Source organism: Tamandua tetradactyla, chromosome 1, assembly GCF_023851605.1.
Source record: "Tamandua tetradactyla isolate mTamTet1 chromosome 1, mTamTet1.pri, whole genome shotgun sequence".
Classification (NCBI taxonomy): domain Eukaryota; kingdom Metazoa; phylum Chordata; class Mammalia; order Pilosa; family Myrmecophagidae; genus Tamandua; species Tamandua tetradactyla.
In genome coordinates, this window is record NC_135327.1 from 170,681,039 (window position 1) to 170,699,476 (window position 18,438).

Below are 18,438 nucleotides of genomic sequence, written 5' to 3' on the forward strand. Positions count from 1 at the left end.
TGCTCCCAGTATGGTGCTTCCACCTTCCACTGTGCCTGGTGTTTCCAACAAACATGGCAGAAGGTGTCGGGATGGGTGAGGAGTGTGCCCTGACAGCTGGCCTCAAATGGTGGATGATGCCTGGATAAATAAAAGATGATTATCTATCTCTTTCTTGTGCTCCAACTCTTTATGTTTTGTAACCACATCTCACTGAAGAATTAATTCATCTCCCCAGTAATCAATTCTAGTGGTAATCCAGGTAGGCAGCTGCTGCCTATGAGCTCCAACACATGCCAGGTGGTTGTACCGCAGCTCCCTTGTGTATTAGGGGGAAGAAAGAAATCAGTTATAGAACTGCTAATCTCTGCCCTGGCAGCTGGAGGATGGAGCTCTGGGCTGGTTCTTTATAATAGGAAGGAAATTCTGAAAGCCAGAATGTGAAGAGAAAGCTTAAGAAGCCTGAGTGTCTGTGAGCCTTGTGAGCTTTGTGGAAATGGTAGTGCTCAAATGCCTTCCAACATATAAAGTGAGGCAGAGATTTGGAGACTAGGATATGAAAGATTCCATTCAGGGTAGGATAACTTCCACAAGGTGAACAGATTTCCAAGATAGTAGCAGTGCAGGAGAGGAGATCTTTCTCACTCTTTGTCCCTCTTGTCAGGGAAAAAATACTTACTGCAAAAACTAAATGTCCAGTGGCCTTCTGGGGTTGTCAAAGTTATCCTTTACTCTCTCAACAGCTGTAAACAAAAGGATCCTTTTTGTCTCAGTTTCTCTGGGAATACAGAAGAAAAAAATTCACTCCATAATCTCTTACCCAGAGTTAATTATGTTTTGCATATTTTGTTTGTTTTCTTTTAAGTATTATTTACATAAAGTCGTAAAGAATGTGTAATTTCGCCTTCCGCATTTTAATTTAATATTTCATCACAAACATTTATTTCTCATTATTTAAAAAATTCCTGGCAAAGTTAATTTTAAAAGCTGTAACTATTCTATTGTTGGACATGAAAGCCCTTTCAGAGACACCTTTCTGCTATTAAAAAGGAAACTGCCATGTATGTCTTTGTGTTTCCAGCTTTTAAAATAAATGCAAAAATTTAAAATAATACAGAAGAATACAAAGAAAGTAAAAGTCACCCCAAATCCCATAATAACTATTCATATTTTTGTTAACATTCCTCTGTGCTATCTTTACCTGAATTTCAAATTATTTCTCTAGTAGAATTAATAGGTCAAAGGATTTGGCTCCGTTTAAGACAACTTGTAATTCTTCAGCCTTGAAATTTCTACCTAACTTCTCTGGGAACCAATTTTAAATTTCCAAACCCAGAACGTGACAGAAACTGTCACAGGAGACCAAGGCCCATTCTATTCTTTCTAAAACTAAGGCCATTAAAGCTCGGAAAGGCGTTAGGCTCCCCACTTCACAGGGAGAGTCAAGCCACCTTCGGCTTCGTGGCCGGCTCTCTCTTCACGTGACCGGACCGCTTTTCCTTTAAATGCACGCGCACGTGATCGCAGACGTGCACACACGAAGGAAATTCACGCTGTCAGGGAAGCAAGTTTTTTCTCCCCCACCTTCCTATCCTTAGGGTTTCTGGCGTTCCCTCCCCGGAAGCCGCAACTCCTCAGGAGACTTTCTCTTCCTCATCCCCTCCGTCCTTTCACCTATCCTCGCCCCTTTCCGTTAGTCGCCAGCCTCAGCGTTCCCTCTCCCCAGTGGAATCCCAGCCTACTTCCCGGAGGAAGGGTGGGAAGCACTACAACTCCCAGGAGGCATCGCGGGCCCCATCGGTGGCGCGCAGTGCAGGCCGGGGACTGAGGTCCCGCGGTCTTCTCGCCGCGTGTGGCTCGGAGCAAGCGCACTACAGGTTCCGTAGCGCTTCGCGCGTGGGCTGGGCCGGGCTGGGGCGGGGCAGTTCAGGGCGGGCGGGCGCGCTAGCGGGCTGAGGAAGGGGGTGGGAGCGGAGGCGATGGAGGGGAGGAGTGGGGGAATGGGGGAGGGCAGGGAAAAGGAGGCGGGAGGCGGGGCCGAGCCGGAGCTGGAGTCTGAGGCGACGGTTGCAGTGGAGGCGGTGATGTCCGTGCAGGTTGTGCCAGCAGCGTCTGCTGCGAAGGTGCCCGAGGTGGAGCTGAAGAACCTGAGCCCCTCCGAGGCGGAGCAGCAGCTAGGACTGAGCACGGCGGCCGTGGGCGCCATGGTTCCCCCGGCGGGCGGTGGGGATCCTGAAGCTCCAGCTCCCGCCGCGGAGCGGCCCCCGGCCCCTGGCCCGGGCTTGGGGCCCGCCGCGGCTCTTAGCCCGGCCGCGGGAAAGGTGCCTCAGGCGTCGGCTATGAAGCGGAGCGACCCGCATCACCAGCACCAGCGGCACCGCGACGGCGGCGAGGCCCTGATCAGCCCCGACGGCACCGTCACAGAGGCGCCGCGCACAGTCAAGAAGGTATTGGGGCCGGGCTGCCTCTCGCACAGGGGAAGGGAGGGAGCGGGTAACCTCATATCTCCACGCCTTCATACTGGTCAAAGGAGCCGAGAGATCCCTTTCTCCCTTATAACCCACACTCTCAGAGATGCCTCCACCTGTCCCCCAGGGCTGGGTAGCGAAGACTCCAAGGGGCACGGCCGTACTTTCCTGTGAATAACATGGAGGTAGCATTCTCCTCTACTACCTGGAATAGTCAGGGGATGAAGAGGCACCTAATACTACGGCCCTCCTCTGCACCCCAAAACACTCGTGTGTTATTTTCCAGACTATCCGGGGAGGAGACCGCTGTGGTATGGGAAAACCTTACCGCTTACGAGAGTTCATCCAGTAACAAGCATTGAACGATCTTTTCTACTTGAAGACCGAGAAATCAGTAGTTGTCTTGCACTGAAGTCCTCAGAGTTGTCTGATCCTGTACAGATGATGACTTTCTACCTTTCTGTGGCCAACCGCCTTCATAGAGTAGTACTGATGCTGTGCCTTTCATTCCAAGATGCTGCCGTACCCTTGCATATTCTCAGAATATAGACGGGTAATGGAGAGATAGATTGTCTTTACTCTTTTCAGAGGTTTGTCCTCTTTCGGTTGGTCACCAGGATTATTAGGCCATGTGTGAAGTGAATACTGTTTTATTGATTCCTTTTTTTTTTTTTTTTTGACCTGAGAGTGTTAGGAAGAATACTTCTACTTTTGGGAAAGGTGATCATCGTGGGGCTTCTCATATGACAGCTTCTTTCAGAAACAGTTTTGAAGGGACAGTTTGCTCAGAACACCAAGGAGTAAGTACACCTATATGTATGGAATGGCTATATTATCCGTGGTGCGTATCTCTTTTTCTCTTAAAGCTAAACTAGCACAGAATTACAAAAAGGCAAATATTGGAAAAGATAGATTTGATGTGGGTCCTACAAAAAAGGAATTATGGGACTAACTTTCTAGGCACAATGTGATTCATGTTTTTCTTTTTGATTGTTAATGATTTTTAATTGCTTTATCAGAATAAAAATAAGGTGTTGTGGAGTCTGCATAGGTTTCACTGGTGGGGAACTCAGCTAATTGGAATCTTGGGTCCAGGCCAACTTTTTGTTGTAATAACCTCAAAAATAAAGTATAAAATAGATGGCCTTTTCATTCTAACTACCCAAATATGGGTGGTAAACAAATAAGTTCAGAGACATGACTGAGTTAATTTGTTTAATGATAGTTTAGTACAGGGTCCTTGTTCTTTACACTATGAAACTCCTCCTAGAGAAATAATGTAGTTTAGAAAGGCAGCATGGGTTCCAGTGCTTATCCCTTTAGTACCACATGAGAGTCTGGAATTCAGAATTATATTTATGACTAGTTGAGTTGTCTTATAACGGTGGCCATGTCTTTTTCCTGTAATCAAAGGTCTTTTTGTGTAAAATTTGGAATTAGATTAGTGTTTAACAAATTGTTTTTTGAGCATGTGTTTTACAGTCAGGCAGACCCATTAACTAGCTTTTGGGTAATTTCCAAATTCTCTAAATCTCAGTTTTCTCTTCTAAAAATAAGAATACTAATGCTAATGAGGATTAGAAATATTTGTAAAGGGCTTGGCTTTGAATTTGGCACACTGAGTAGGGGCTTAAGAGATGAGAGATACTATTATGAAGAATTTATTTTTTTATTCCTCCTATCCTGGCTTAAGTGCATACCACCATGACCTCCTCTGAAAGGTACACACAGTTCAATAGATTCTATATAAAGAAGTTAAAAAAATCACAGGCTAGCATACTACAATCTATTTTTTAAAATCTACTTGAACTTCTTGAGCATTTCCCCTATTGGTGAACTATCTACCTCCTGTTTTTCCTGCATGAAAATGTTGCTTCCATGATTCTGGATTTACTCAGCAGCCTCAAGGCTAGGAAGACAGGGCTGAGCTTGTCTTATAAAGTAAATGCACCAACATGCAACTTTTCTACTGGAAGTTAAGCAGGTGAAACTCTGGGCAACGATGAAGCTAAATGACATGACTAAGAACACAGAACTGCTCTTTTGGTGCTCAAAACGTTAACTTTCTTGATATTAGCTTGGCTAAATGAAAATAAATGCATGACATTGTCCTTCTTTCCTCAACTTGAAAGTCACCTCATTAAGAGACCACAGTGTTACATTTTGATTTGTTAAGCCTATCTTGATTTTCAGATTGTCTATTTAAATATCCATTCTGACCTTGACTCCCTTATCATAGTGAGAGAAGGGTCCAGGATACTGGGGATTGAAATAGTTGACTTTGGCTATGTAACTGGTGACTGTTGCTTTTATTTTGTAACTGTTGCATACAGGTTTAAATTACAATTCCACTCATGGTTTCCATTATTCCATTTGGGTATCTCTCATCAGTTTTCTTAGTTCTATTACTCTGCTCATCCACACAAGGGAAATGAACTTTTTATAAGAGCCAGAATTCCTGGGTGCTGTAATTAGTAAAAATTAACATATGGTGTCCAAGTTACTCAGTCACATCTTAGCTTGGCACCTACCTCCCTCCTGTGTCTTGTGGTGCTCTGGGGGCCAGATCATTTCATTGTGGCTATGATATAATTGTATCTAATATCTTTCTTCATAAGCTCACAGTAAGTGAACCCAGCAAATAAAAAATCTCCGTATGAAGTGATTTGTGAAATAAGAGAATATGTTCCAGAGTGAAAGAGTAGCAGTGCTTGAGAGAACTTCTTTTCTGTACTCTTGAAAGTGGATAATAGGAATGTCACAGCAGAGCAGGGAAGACAGGGCAGGAAGGATTTCTTTCAGAAAAGTTGAGTCTGACAATAAGGATGTGAGCTCAAGGACCTCAACTAGTTTGTGCTTACAACAGTATTAGTAATGACCATGTTCAGGCAGACTCTATGTCTTTTGGCAAATGTATCCACTTTGTACTGGCTTTGTTGCTGTCAGGAGAGAATGAGTTGAGCCATGTTAGCACTTCCTTGCCCTGAATTCTTTAAGCTCTTGATTTGATTAATTATAGATTACTGAAATGGAATGTCTTGGATATAGGCATGAGAATGTGGGAGGAGTATGACTTCTTTTGCCAGTTAGAAAAGTACAGCCTTGGCAATTGGCACTTTGACCCAAATAATAGTTTATGTGCCAGAAATTGTTATAGATGTTCTCTAATCCTGACAACAGCACACTGAGATACAGTTGGTATTATGCCTATTTTACAAATGAAGAAATGAAGTCCAGTGAAGTTAAATGTCTTGCCCAAGATTGTACATCTAGAAAGTGGCAGAGGTAGGTCTTAAACTTGATCTGTTTATTTCCAAAACCTATGTCCTTTTCATTATGCTGCACTGACTCTTTCTAACTTCATAGATATTAGGTTCTGGCTTTCTCCCAGAAGTCTTTTAAAATCCTCAGTGAACTCTTAAGTTGTGTCTGTCTGGCTAAGGATTAGGTCATCTCAAGACCGAAAAAGTCAGGAGACTCTGAATCAGGGCTTTAGGAAGAGGATGGAAAAAAGTTGTCTAAATGTTGAACCTCAATGAGTTGTAAAAATCGAAGAGGAAAAGAAGAGCATCTTATATATAAGATAGCATTTCAAGATCAATGATGCAGGTTTCACATTAGGAAATTACAGGTAATCTGAGAAATTTATCCTTATTTTCAAAGTTATAAATCAATCTGGAGTACCTAAGGAATATATTCTTCCTTCTTGTCCAGCTAATAGTTTTTCCCTGTTCATTACGTTCCATCTTCCTTATGAATCAATCTCTAATTAAATGTTTTGAAAACTAGAAGAGGACGCAGACTATTAGGTATTCCTGCTGTTTGAGGCATTTTACTTAGAGCTCTTCATATACTATTTTATTTAATCTGTTTAAAACCCTCAGAAATGGGTACTTGTATCCTGTTTTTATTGATGAGAAAACTGAGGATTGGAGAGAATAAGGAATTTTTCTCAGTGTTACACAGTTGGTAATATGCTGTAGCTTACAGAACCCTAATCAGCCTGACTCCAAGGCCCAAACTCTGTTGCTTTTCAAGTAAAGTACAAAGCTCAGGGTTGAATCTTTCAAATCCTACTCTCTCTATTTTTTGTTGTTCTAGTTTGCTTACTGCCAGAATGTGATATTCCAGAAATGGAATGGCTTTTAAAAAGGGGGAATTTATTAAATTGCAAATTTACAGTTCTAAGGCCATGAAAATGTCCCAATTAAAACAAATCTATAAAAATGTCCAAATCAAGGCACGAACAAGAGGTTATCTTCACTCAAGAAAGGCCGATGAAGCTCAGGGTTTCTCTCTCAACTGGGAAGGCACATGGTGAACATGGTGACATCTGCTAGCTTTCTCTCCAGGCTTCTTGTTTCATGAAGCTTCCCTGGGGGCATTTTCCTTCTTCATCTCCAAAGGTCTCTGGCTTCATGGGCTCTCGTGGTTCTTGTGGCTCTCGTGGTTCTTGTGGCTCTCTTACCTCTCTCCAAAAAGCTTCTTCTTTTAAAGGATTCCAATAAACTAATCAAGACCCACCTGTAATGGGTGGAGTCACAACTCCATGGAAGCCATCTAATCAAAAGTTACTACCACAATTGGGTGAGTCATATCTCCATGCAAACAATCAAAACGCTCTCAGCCAGCAATATTGAATGAAGATTAAAGAACGTAATTTGGGGTCCATCACAGATTCAAACCAGCACAGAAAGGGAAGCAGACTATTAGGTATTCCTGCTATTCTAGGCATTTTACTTAGAACTTCACATGTACTATTTTATTTAATCTGTTTAAAAGCCTTCAGAAATGCGTACTTGTATCCTTTTTTATTGATGAGGAAATTGAGGATTGGAAAAAATAAAGAAATTTGTCTCAATGTTACATATGCTATACTAACAGCACCCTAAATCAGTCTGACTCCAAGGCCCAAACTCTGTTGCTTTTCAAGTAAAGTATAAGCTCAGGGCTGAACATTTTAAATCTTAGTTACTCTGTATATATACTTTTGTGGTTGTTTTTGTTATTTACTAACAGAATCCACAGGGAGTTTCTTTGTACTTACTAAACTGATTGAAGATCTTACTGTGTATTTTTGTAAACATTTTTGAATTTTCTGAGAAAGCAGCCCTTATTTGGTATTAATATAATTTGTGAATTCTATTCTCCTTAGAGGTGGGAAAGCATTTGAAAATTAAGAGCTGTTTTAGGAGGTTATTCAGGGCAGAAGTTGCAGTTGTATGTTTGACGTCTTGAAAAGTCTACTTAGGTCCTTGGTGTCCAATTAATTGAGGAAATGGATAATTCATGGGGAGAGGGAGCGGGAGTATCTTTATTATATCATTTCCTTGATTGTATCCCCTGTCCTCATCAATGGAAAAAAAGAAATTTGGAATCTTAATCCAAACTCTGTCAAGTTGAATTTATAAAGAACATGCAGTTTGTTTTCCCCCTAAGATCAGGAACAAGACAAGGATGTCCATTATCACCACTATTATTCAACATTGTGTTAGAAGTTCTAGCCAAAGCAATTAGACAAGAAAAAGAAATACAAGGCATCAAAATTGGAAAGGAAGAAGTAAAACTATCACTGTTTGCAGACGATATGATACTATACGTCAAAAATCCGGAAAAATCCACAACAAAACTACTAGAGCTAATAAATGAGTACAGCAAAGTAGCAGGCTACAAGATCAACATTCAAAAATCTGTAGCTTTTCTATACACTAGTAATGAACAAGCTGAGGCGGAAATCAAGAAACGAATCCCATTTACAATCGCAGCTAAAAGAATAAAATACCTAGGAATAAATTTAACCAAAGAGACAAAAAACCTATATAAAGAAAACTACAAAAAACTGCTAAAAGAAATCACAGAAGACCTAAATAGATGGAAGGGCATACCGTGTTCATGGATTGGAAGACTAAATATAGTTAAAATGTCAATTCTACCTAAATTGATTTACAGATCCAATGCAATACCAATCAAAATCCCAACAACTTATTTTTCAGAATTAGAAAAACCAATAAGCAAATTTATCTGGAAGGGCAGGGTGCCCCAAATTGCTAAAAACATCTTGAGGAAAAAAAACGAAGCTGGAGGTCTCGCGATGCCGGACTTTAAGGCATATTATGAAGCCACAGTGGTCAAAACAGCATGGTATTGGCATAAAGATAGATATATCGACCAATGGAATCCAATAGAGCGCTCAGATATAGACCCTCTCATCTACGGACATTTGATCTTTGATAAGGCAGTCAAGCCAACTCACCTGGGACAGAACAGTCTCTTCAATAAATGGTGCCTAGAGAACTGGATATCCATATGTAAAAGAATGAAAGAAGACCCATGTCTCACACCCTATATAAAAGTTAACTCAAAATGGATCAAAGATCTAAACATTAGGTCTAAGGCCATAAAACAGCTAGAGGAAAATGTAGGGAGATATCTTATGAATCTTAAAATTGGAGGCGGTTTTATGGACCTTAAACCTAAAGCAAGAACACTGAAGAAGGAAATAAATAAATGGGAGCTCCTCAAAATTAAACACTTTTGTGCATCAAAGAACTTCATCAAGAAAATACAAAGACAGCCTACACAATGGGAGACAATATTTGGAAATGACATATCAGATAAAGGTCTAGTATCCAGAATTTATAAACAGATTGTTCAACTCAACAACAAAAAGACAGCCAACCCAATTATAAAATGGGAAAAAGACTTGAACAGACACCTCTCAGAAGAGGAAATACAAATGGCCAAAAGGCACATGAAGAGATGCTCAATGTCCCTGAGCATTAGAGAAATGCAAATCAAAACCACAATGAGATATCATCTCACACCCACCAGAATGGCCATTATCAACAAAACAGAAAATGACAAGTGCTGGAGAGGATGCGGAGAAAGAGGCACACTTATCCACTGTTGGTGGGAATGTCAAAGGGTGCAACCACTGTGGAAGGCAGTTTGGCGGTTCCTCAAAAAGCTGAATATAGAATTGCCATACGACCCAGCAATACCATTGCTAGGTATCTACTCAAAGGACTTAAGGGCAAAGACACAAACGGACATTTGCACACTAGTGTTTATAGCAGCGTTATTTACAATTGCAAAGAGATGGAAACAGCCAAAATGTCCATCAACAGAAGAATGGCTAAATAAACTGTGGTATATACGTACGATGGAATATTATGCAGCTTTAAGACAAGATAAACTTATGAGGCATGTAATAACATGGATAGACCTAGAGAATATTATGCTGAGTGAGTCTAGCCAAAAACTAAAGGACAAATACTGTATGGTCCCACTGATGTGAACGGACATTCGAGAATAAACTTGAAATATGTCATTGGTAACAGAGTCCAGCAGGAGTTAGAAACAGGGTAAGATAATGGGTAATTGGAGCGGAAGGGATACAGACTGTGCAACAGGACTAGATACAAAAACTCAAAAATGGACAGCACAATAATACCTAATTGTAATGTAATCGTGTTAAAACACTGAATGAAGCTGCATCTGAGCTATAGGGTTTTTTTGTTGTTGTTTTTTACTATCATTACTACTTTTATTTCTTTTCTCTATATTAACATTTTATATCTTTTTCTGTTGTGTTGCTAGTTCCTCTAAACCGATGCAAATGTACTAAGAAATGATGATCATGCATCTATGTGATGATGTTAAGAATTACTGAGTGCATATGTAGAACGGTATGATTTCTAAATGTTGTGTTAATTTCTTTTTTTTATTTTTATTTTTTTTCTTTTTTTCTTTCCATTAATAAAAAAATAAAAAAATTAAAAAAAAAAAAAAGAATATGCAGTTTGTTTTCTGGTAGCTCTTGTTAAAATAATTCAAAGATATACAACTGAGGTTGATGGGAGGAGAACGATCTTGATTGGCAGTTGCCCCAAGCCACTACTGTGCCATCATGTTCAGGTGGGATGCACAGTTAGAGGGACTGAAATTCCATTCACACACTTAGAGGTGTAGTAATCTTGGTCAGGTTTCTACAGAATTTGTAGGATATTTTTATATAGTCCAAATGACCTATGGCCCAAGACTTGGTGAGAGCAGAGCAGAGGGGAAAGCTGTTGTAGATTAAAATTTCTTCCATAAAAGTTCCTAAGTTTGAAACTATTTTTGATTAAGTTAAATAATTTAAGATATGTACAATTTTCAGCCCCTCTCCTCCCTGGCTATATACTACACCCATCAATTATCCATTTTGACTCTTTGGATACTTACCTTAATAGGTGGTGACTTCTCGTTCTTTTTTCAAGAATCTATTGATAGAAATGTATCATTTTGGATCCCTATTTGTTCTTAGCTTAGAGCTGTATTAAGAAAGGGTACAGAGGTTCTAGAGCTGCTAGTTGAGTTTCTCTAATTATAAAGCCTTTTCTTAAAACCTTTCTGAATACTGCAGAGCTATCATTGAGTATTAAGGAACCCAAGACTAAAACTGGCTTCATATTCCCTACAAACCTATCTCCTGCAATGTTTCAGCATTTGGTCATACTAAAAGACTTGATGCTGTTTGACTGTTTCTTGGAAACTCTTCTCTTGGCTTTAGTGACACTCATAATGGTAACCATTTACTGAATGCTTACTCTACTCTGTACCAGGCATCCTTTTGTATTATCTCATGTAATTCTCACATCTTTATCAGATCAAAAATTGTCTTTATTTTACAAATGAGGAAATATAGGCTCAAAGAGAGTAATTAACTTGCTCAAGGCTTTGCCAACCTGTAATGCCTTTGGGATTAGTGAGATGAAACACTGCCCATAACAACAGGGGGAAGCTTTGCCAAACTGTTCCTCTTCTTCCCTGACCAAACTCCCATGTAAAATCTGCTTAAGCAACTGAACTCAGACTGCTGGTTAGATGACTCTGTGCAACACTTTGGTCCTCAGAATCTACCCTTTTTCAAGGGAAGGCCTAAGCTCACATCCCTGTTTATCTTAGTCACCATCTGACTTCCAGTCATACATTAACTTTTTTTTTTTTTTTTTTGGCATAGGCAGGCACTGGGAAACGAACTCGGGTCTCCAGCGTGGCAGGCAAAATTCTGCCTGCAGAGCCACTGTGGCTCACCCCATCCATTAACTTTTTAATACTCATTCCCTTACCACTCTGTTATCCTTTCAGCTGCCCCAGTTCCCCTAGCCCCTTCACTAAATTCTTGACAGCTTACCCTTCCATTATCATAAAATCCCCGTGTAACATTGGTCTTTAGCAGCAATATCAAGTTACAGGACTGAAAGTGGTAGTACTGTTAATGTTGTCACTAGTAAAGGTGTTCCTTTGGTTAACACCTTTTTCTACTAGACCCTTTCCTTCAGTATTTAAAATTGCTCTACCATCTCCTATTTGGAGAGCCCCCATATCCCCTTTCTGCTACAGTTCTATTCACTCCCTTTCATAGCCAAGATTCCTAAAGAAGTTTTCTGTACATGTATGTACCATTCTTTCTTCCCATGAACTCTTTTTTTGTGTGTGTGCTCTATGGTGGGGGTCACATTTCATTCTTTTTCCATGTGAGTATCCCGTTATTGCAGTGCCATTTGTTTAATTTTTGTTTGTTTGTTTTTTTCTTTCTTTGCTTGTTTGTTTATTTTGGGAAGTGCATGGGCCGGGATCGAATCCTGGTCTCTTGCCCATAAACTCTTTAAAACACTCCTGAGCTCTAATACTCTAGACAAAACAAATCTTTCTTGCTAAAATTACGAATAGTCATCAGATTGGGAAACGTGGTTTGTTTCCAAATCCTTCTCTTATTAGACCTCTTGGTACCATTTGACATTGTCTTCTTACCAAAATACTCTCTTCCCTTGGCTTCTTCCATGATATTGCTCTTTACTACTTTTCTTCTTATTTCTCTGGCTTTTCCTTTTTAGTCTTTGTTGGCTCTTTCTCCTTGTTCCTAGGCCCTTTTCACTTTCACGGTGTTTTCTCCCAAAGGCATTAACACCATTCTTGTGCCTTTAAATATCTACATGAGAATTACTCCCAAACTTATTTCTGTGACCAATACGTCTCTCCTGAATGCCAATCTTGCATATGTACAACTGTTTCAGTTGAACTAAAGCTAACATATCTCAAACTGACTTTTTTATTCTCCCCAAATCTGTTTTTGTTTGCCTCATGTAAGTTAAATCCATTATTTTTTTCTTCTTTAAAAAATTATTTTAAATTACACAATACACGAATATGCCCTTGTAAAGTAGTTCAATATAATAAAGTATTGTCCTTCCTTGACCCTCAGCCAGTCTCATTCCCCTTCTCAGAAGTGACCTCTGCTATCAATTTATCTTTCTAGACTTTTTTCTATAAATTTACATTCATAGTAGTACATAGAAAAATTTTTAGTTTTATGATAACTTGTGTATAAATTAAAGCATATTACATATATATTGTTTGGGAGGTTGATTGTTCACTTTAACAGCATGTCTTTGTGCTCTTTACATATGGATATATACAGATGTATCTCATTGTTTTTAATTGCTGAACTGATGTGCAAAGTTTGTACTATTGTCTGTTAAATCATTCTTCTGTTGATGCACATTTAACTTTTTTTTTTAAAACTTTTTATTTGAAAATGCTTTCAAACTTATAGGACAGTTAAAACAAAACAGTGCAAATGCCATACAGAGAACTTCAACATACCCCAGCCCTTCCCCATCCTCCATAACAATTTTAACATTTTGCACATTTGCCATATCATTCCATCTCTCTTTCCATCTATCTGGCTATCTGTTTGTTCTGTCAATACATTTTCTGAACACTTGAGTGCAGGTTGTATACATCATGTTCCTTGAACACTTAATACTCATGGTCGTTCCTAAGAACAAGTTTATTTGTTCATGTAGTCCCTTTAAGTACAGTTATCAAATTCAAGCAATTTACCATTGATATAAAGCTTATAGTCTGTATTTCAGTATTTTTGTATGTCCCCATAATGTCTTTGAGTCTTTTTTCCTCCTTTGCTAAATCCCATCCCGGATCATTTATTGCATTTAATTGTCATTGTCTCTTTAGTTGCTCTTTCTTCTTCTTTTTTTAATTGTGGGAACATGTATACAGTATAGACTTTCTCAACTTAACTGAAAGTAGCTCCTGGCCCATGAGTAGGGACCTCTCTGATCCCTTCAGTGACTGTGACTTGTCAGCCTGTTTACAAAATTCCAAATGCCCCTCTTCCCTAGAAACAGTTTCTTCACAGTCCCAGGCACTGTATTGTTTATCTTACAGCCAGCAGTCCCTTTTCCCAGGCAGCATGACTTTCCTGCTTTCCTACAGCTTTCTGTAGGTACCTCTTCTGAGCTACCTTCTACACACAGGGCAAGTTCTGGGATAGTGAGTCCCTCAAGCTTCCAGCTGACATATTGGGCCAGACATAGATGCTCCCAGTATGTTGGCATGAGGTTTACTCTATTCCCTCCAGAACCGAGATCAGGGATCTGCACTGCAAGCAAGGCCAGCTCTTCGAGGAACCCATGAAGGGCCGGTAAGGGCTGTATAAGATCCTGTCACTTTTAAATAGTCTTTTTCTTGATCTGACACTTTCCCCATTACTGCATTCCTTTAACTGTTTTCTAAAAGCTTTAAGAAAGAGTGCTGCCAGTGCTTGCAGGTTGTTCAAAGCTTCTGTGGGGGGATGGAGCCCTGAAGCTTCTCATTCCAACCTCTTGATTGGGGTGATGCCTTAACTTTTTGTTGCTGGAATGGCTATTTTTGTATCCTCTCTGTGTACATGTAGAAGTGCTTCTCTGGAATAGATTCCTCAAAGTAGAATTTTGAGGTTAAAAGATAATCCATATTTTAAACTGAATATGCGACATTAAATCATCTTTAAAAATGGACTGTTTTACCACCAGTTAACTATTAACTAGTGAACCCTTTCATCACACCTCCACCAATCTTGGGTATTTGAAAATCTTTGATTGGGAAATATTTTACTGTGCATGTGTTTGTATTTTTCGTGCTTATAATGAAATTGAAAATATTTCTATGCATTTATTGGGTATTTAGATTTTTTTCTTGGAATTGCCTATTCATATTTATTCATTCAGCAAATCCTTATTGAGCAACTGCTGTGTGCCAAGTGCTGGGTATATAATACTGAACAAAACAGGTGAAAATCTTTGCCCTCCTATTGGATTATATTTTCCTTTTTGTTTTAAGGAAATTCTTTATATATTCTGGATATTCATTCTTTGTGTATATGTTGCAAATATTTTTTTCCTTGTTTATTTCTTATTGACTTGTAATTTGTTTATGATTCTAAGTTTTTATGTAGTTACATTTACCAGTTTTTTCTTTATGGCTTAAATATTTTGTGTTTTAAAGTGATCTTTCTCACCCCAAGTTTATAAACAAATTCTGTATTTTCTTCAGTTATTTTCGTGATTATGTATTTAGTATAATTAGATTTTTACTCTATCTGAAATTTATTTTTGTTTCTAATGTAAGGTAGGGATTTAACTTTTTGTCCCCAAATAAATTTAATATTTTGCTCTTTGTTTGTTCTCTGATTATTTTCTCTTTACCTTGTCCTTAACTGTTTTTTTTCCTTAACTTTTAGCTGGACATGTAAAGTAACTTAGTAAAATTTTATTGAAAATTGTGTATTTAATTCAAGAATGATACTAAAAATTACCATCCTGATACTGCTAATTGTAGTGATTGTAACGAGTTATCTCATAGAAGCATTTGATATTTTCACAAAATATACTTTTAGTAGCAGATACAGATTTGTTTATGTTTTGATAGAAATTGGAGTCTCAGTGTTATTCAAATACATATCCTATACAACAGTAGCCTATAGAAATACTCACCTTCTACTTGTACAGTTATACTAACCTGGAAAAATGTAATACAGTATGATCTCTTTTCCAGGATGATCCCTGATGTTTTTTTTTTAGGCATTGCCAGGAATTGAGTTTGTGTGGTGAGGGTATAGGAAGAATAAATTTTGCCCTGGTCTCTTAGTTGTGTGCACCCACCCTTCAAAGCTGGCATCACCTGCACCAGGTTAAAGAAGAACTTCTTTTCCTGGCAGGTAAGAGTCTTTTTCAACAAAGCTTTGTTGGATAAAGTCTGATTGAGTCTAGTCTTGGATTACTCTGTGCTTTGGAAAACAGAAATGAAATAAGGATTTTTTTACTCACTTAATTCATGTCTATTAAATTTATAAGGGAGAAAAGATGATTGGTCTAATGCTGTTTACTTTTTTAGAGTCTTTCCTGGGGTATATTATAGAATTAGAGAAGCTTCTGTAAGCATATCTAATAATCTCCCTAATACATTTTGAGCTTATTTTGTGTAAAAACCACTTACCTGTTGTATGCCAAACACTGTTAAGTGCTAGGCTTGAGGGCAAGATGCCATTCTTGCCCTCAAGGAGAGGGTAGGAATATAAATATGTAAATAAATAAATGTAGTTTGTTTGATAAGAGTAGTATGGTAGCAAGAATTATCGCAGTTTGAAGAAGTCCACATCAAACTAGAGGTATATAACCTTAGGAAAGATAGTTGTTCACCCAAGAGGCTTCACATTGTTGAAGAACCTTTGTGAGGTTTCCATGTTCTAGCTTTACAAGTCCAGAAATTCATATTTCGTACACTTAAAGGTCATTCATCACTTAGGACTGGCTCATGCAAACCAAATTTGGGAGAGACTCATATTTAAAGCAGAATGAAAACTTCTTATTTACAGCCAGGTATGTAACACTCAGACTTATCTGATATATGTATAAGTCAATTAGAGAATGCTCCAGAAAATCTGCATAGAAAGTCTAATTATAGTTAGAGGCAGTTTATTAAGTTTGGAAATCTTTAGATCCTTACTACTCAAACCATGACCAGAAGCACTGGCTTTTTTTTAAGACAGTTTTATTGAGATATATTCATATACCACACAAACCATCCAAAGTGTGTAATCAGTGGCTTTTAGTATAATTCCAGAGTTGTGTACTCATCACCAGTCAATTTTAGAATATTTTCATTACTCCAAAAAGAAAACCCTATACCCCTTAACAGTCATCTCTTAATCCCTCTATACTTCTCCAGCCCTACATAACTACTAATCTAATTCTGTCTCTACAGATTTATTTATAATTATATTTTATATAAGTGGAATCATATGATGTGTTGTACTTTGTGTCTGGTTTCTTTCACTTAGCATAATGTTTTTTTAAAATTATTATAATATATATATTTAATAAGATAAGTTGTAGGGTTACATAAAAGTCATGTAAAATGTACAGCATACCCATCTACTCCTCTGTTGTTGACACTTTGCTTTGGTATTTGCTTTGGTGTGGCACCTTAGTTACAGTTGATAAAAGAGTGTTAAAATATTACTGTTAACTGTAGTCCATAGTTTGTATTAGGTGTATGTCTCCCATATACCACCCTATTATTAACACCTTGTAATGGTGATGTACATTTGTTATAATTCATGAAAGAAGATTCTTATATTTTTATTATTAACCACAGTCATTTTCCACAATAGGATTCACTGCGCTGTACAGTCCCATGTTTTATGCCCTAGCTTGCCTTTTAGTAACATATATTACCCAAACTTCCCCTTTCAGCTACATTCACACACATAATTCAATGCCATTAATTACACTGCAGTAATATGCTGTCACCACTATCCATTTCTGAACATTTGCATCAACCTAATTAGAAATTCTGCCCAAATTAAACATCAGCTCCCCATTCTCTTCTCCCCTATTCTAACTCCTGGTACCCTATATTCTAGATTCTATCTCTATGAATTTACTTATTATATTTAGTTCATATCAAGGAGTTCTTTTTCCTTTTGTGTCTGGCTTACTTTGTTCAACAGAATTTCCTCAAGGTTTATCCATGTTGTTGCATGTATCAGGACTTTGTTCCTTCTTATGGCTGAATAATATTCCATCATATGCATTGTTTCAGATTACTAAAGCTGCTGGACTGTAATGTATTTGTGAATTTTCTGGCCTTCTGCCTGTTAATTAATTTCTACCTTCTTCCATTATGATCTGAGAATGTATTTTGTATAATTTCAGTCTTTTTAAATTTATTGAGACTTGCTTTGTGTCCCTGCTTATGGTCTGTCCTTGAGAATGACCCATGAGTACTTGAGGAAAAAAATGTGTTTCCTGCTGTTACAGGGTGTAATGTTCTGTAAATGTCTGTTAAGTCTAGTTCATTTATCATATTATTCAAAATCTCTATTTCCTTATTGATCTATCTGTTGATGATATTCTGTCCATTGTTGAGAGAATTGAAGTCTTTATTATCTTAGAGGTTTCTGCTTCTCCCTTCAGTGTTGTCAGTTTGTCTCCTGTATTTTGGAGCACTCTGGCTCAGTGCATAAATATTTATGATGTTCTATCTTTTTGTTGAGTTGTTCCTTTTATCAATACATAGTATCCTTTGTCTCTTTTCATTGTTTTACATTTGAAGTCTATTTTGTTGGATATTATTCTAGCTATCCCTTCTCTTTTCTGGTTATTGTTTGCATGAAATATCTTTTTCCAACCCTTCACTTTAACACAGCTTTTGCCCTTGGGTCTAATGTGAGTCTCCTGTAGACAGCATATAGATGGGTCCTGTTTTTAAATCCATTGTCAGTCTGTATATTTTGATTGGGGAGTTTAATTCATTAAAATGTAATGTTATTACCGTAAAGGCAGTACTTTCTTCTGTTATTTTATTTTTTTTATTTTATCTGTCATATCTTATTTTTTTTCTCCTTTTCTCCTTATTGATAATCTTCACTTCTGTACTCCTCTCTGGTCCTCTCTCCTGTCTTTTCCTATCTACCTTTAGTGCTTCCTTTAATATTTCTTGTAGTGACAGTCTCTTAGGCACAAATTCTCTCAGTGACTGTTTGTCTGAAAATATTTTAATTTCCCCTTGTTTTTGAAGGACAGTTTTGATGAGTATAGAATTCTTGATGGGCAGTTTTTCTCTTTCAGAATCTTAAATATATCATAATACTGCCCTCTTG

The 18,438-nt window shown here is 38.1% G+C and overlaps 1 protein-coding gene across 6 annotated transcripts in view; it reads left to right on the forward strand.

The window, feature by feature from the left end:
• Positions 1-1,973: 1,973 nt before the first annotated feature.
• The window catches only part of AHCYL2 (adenosylhomocysteinase like 2), a 228,261-nt gene continuing 211,796 nt past the window's right edge, over positions 1,974-18,438 (forward strand). For 2 of the 6 annotated variants that reach the window (XM_077128227.1, XM_077128309.1), the window contains exons 1-2: positions 1,979-2,426; positions 3,134-3,247. In XM_077128227.1, the coding sequence (XP_076984342.1) occupies positions 1,980-2,426; positions 3,134-3,247 (561 nt within the window). In that variant the 5' untranslated portion in view covers position 1,979. The other 4 variants (XM_077128589.1, XM_077128538.1, XM_077128387.1 and 1 more) reach the window with 4 other exon arrangements.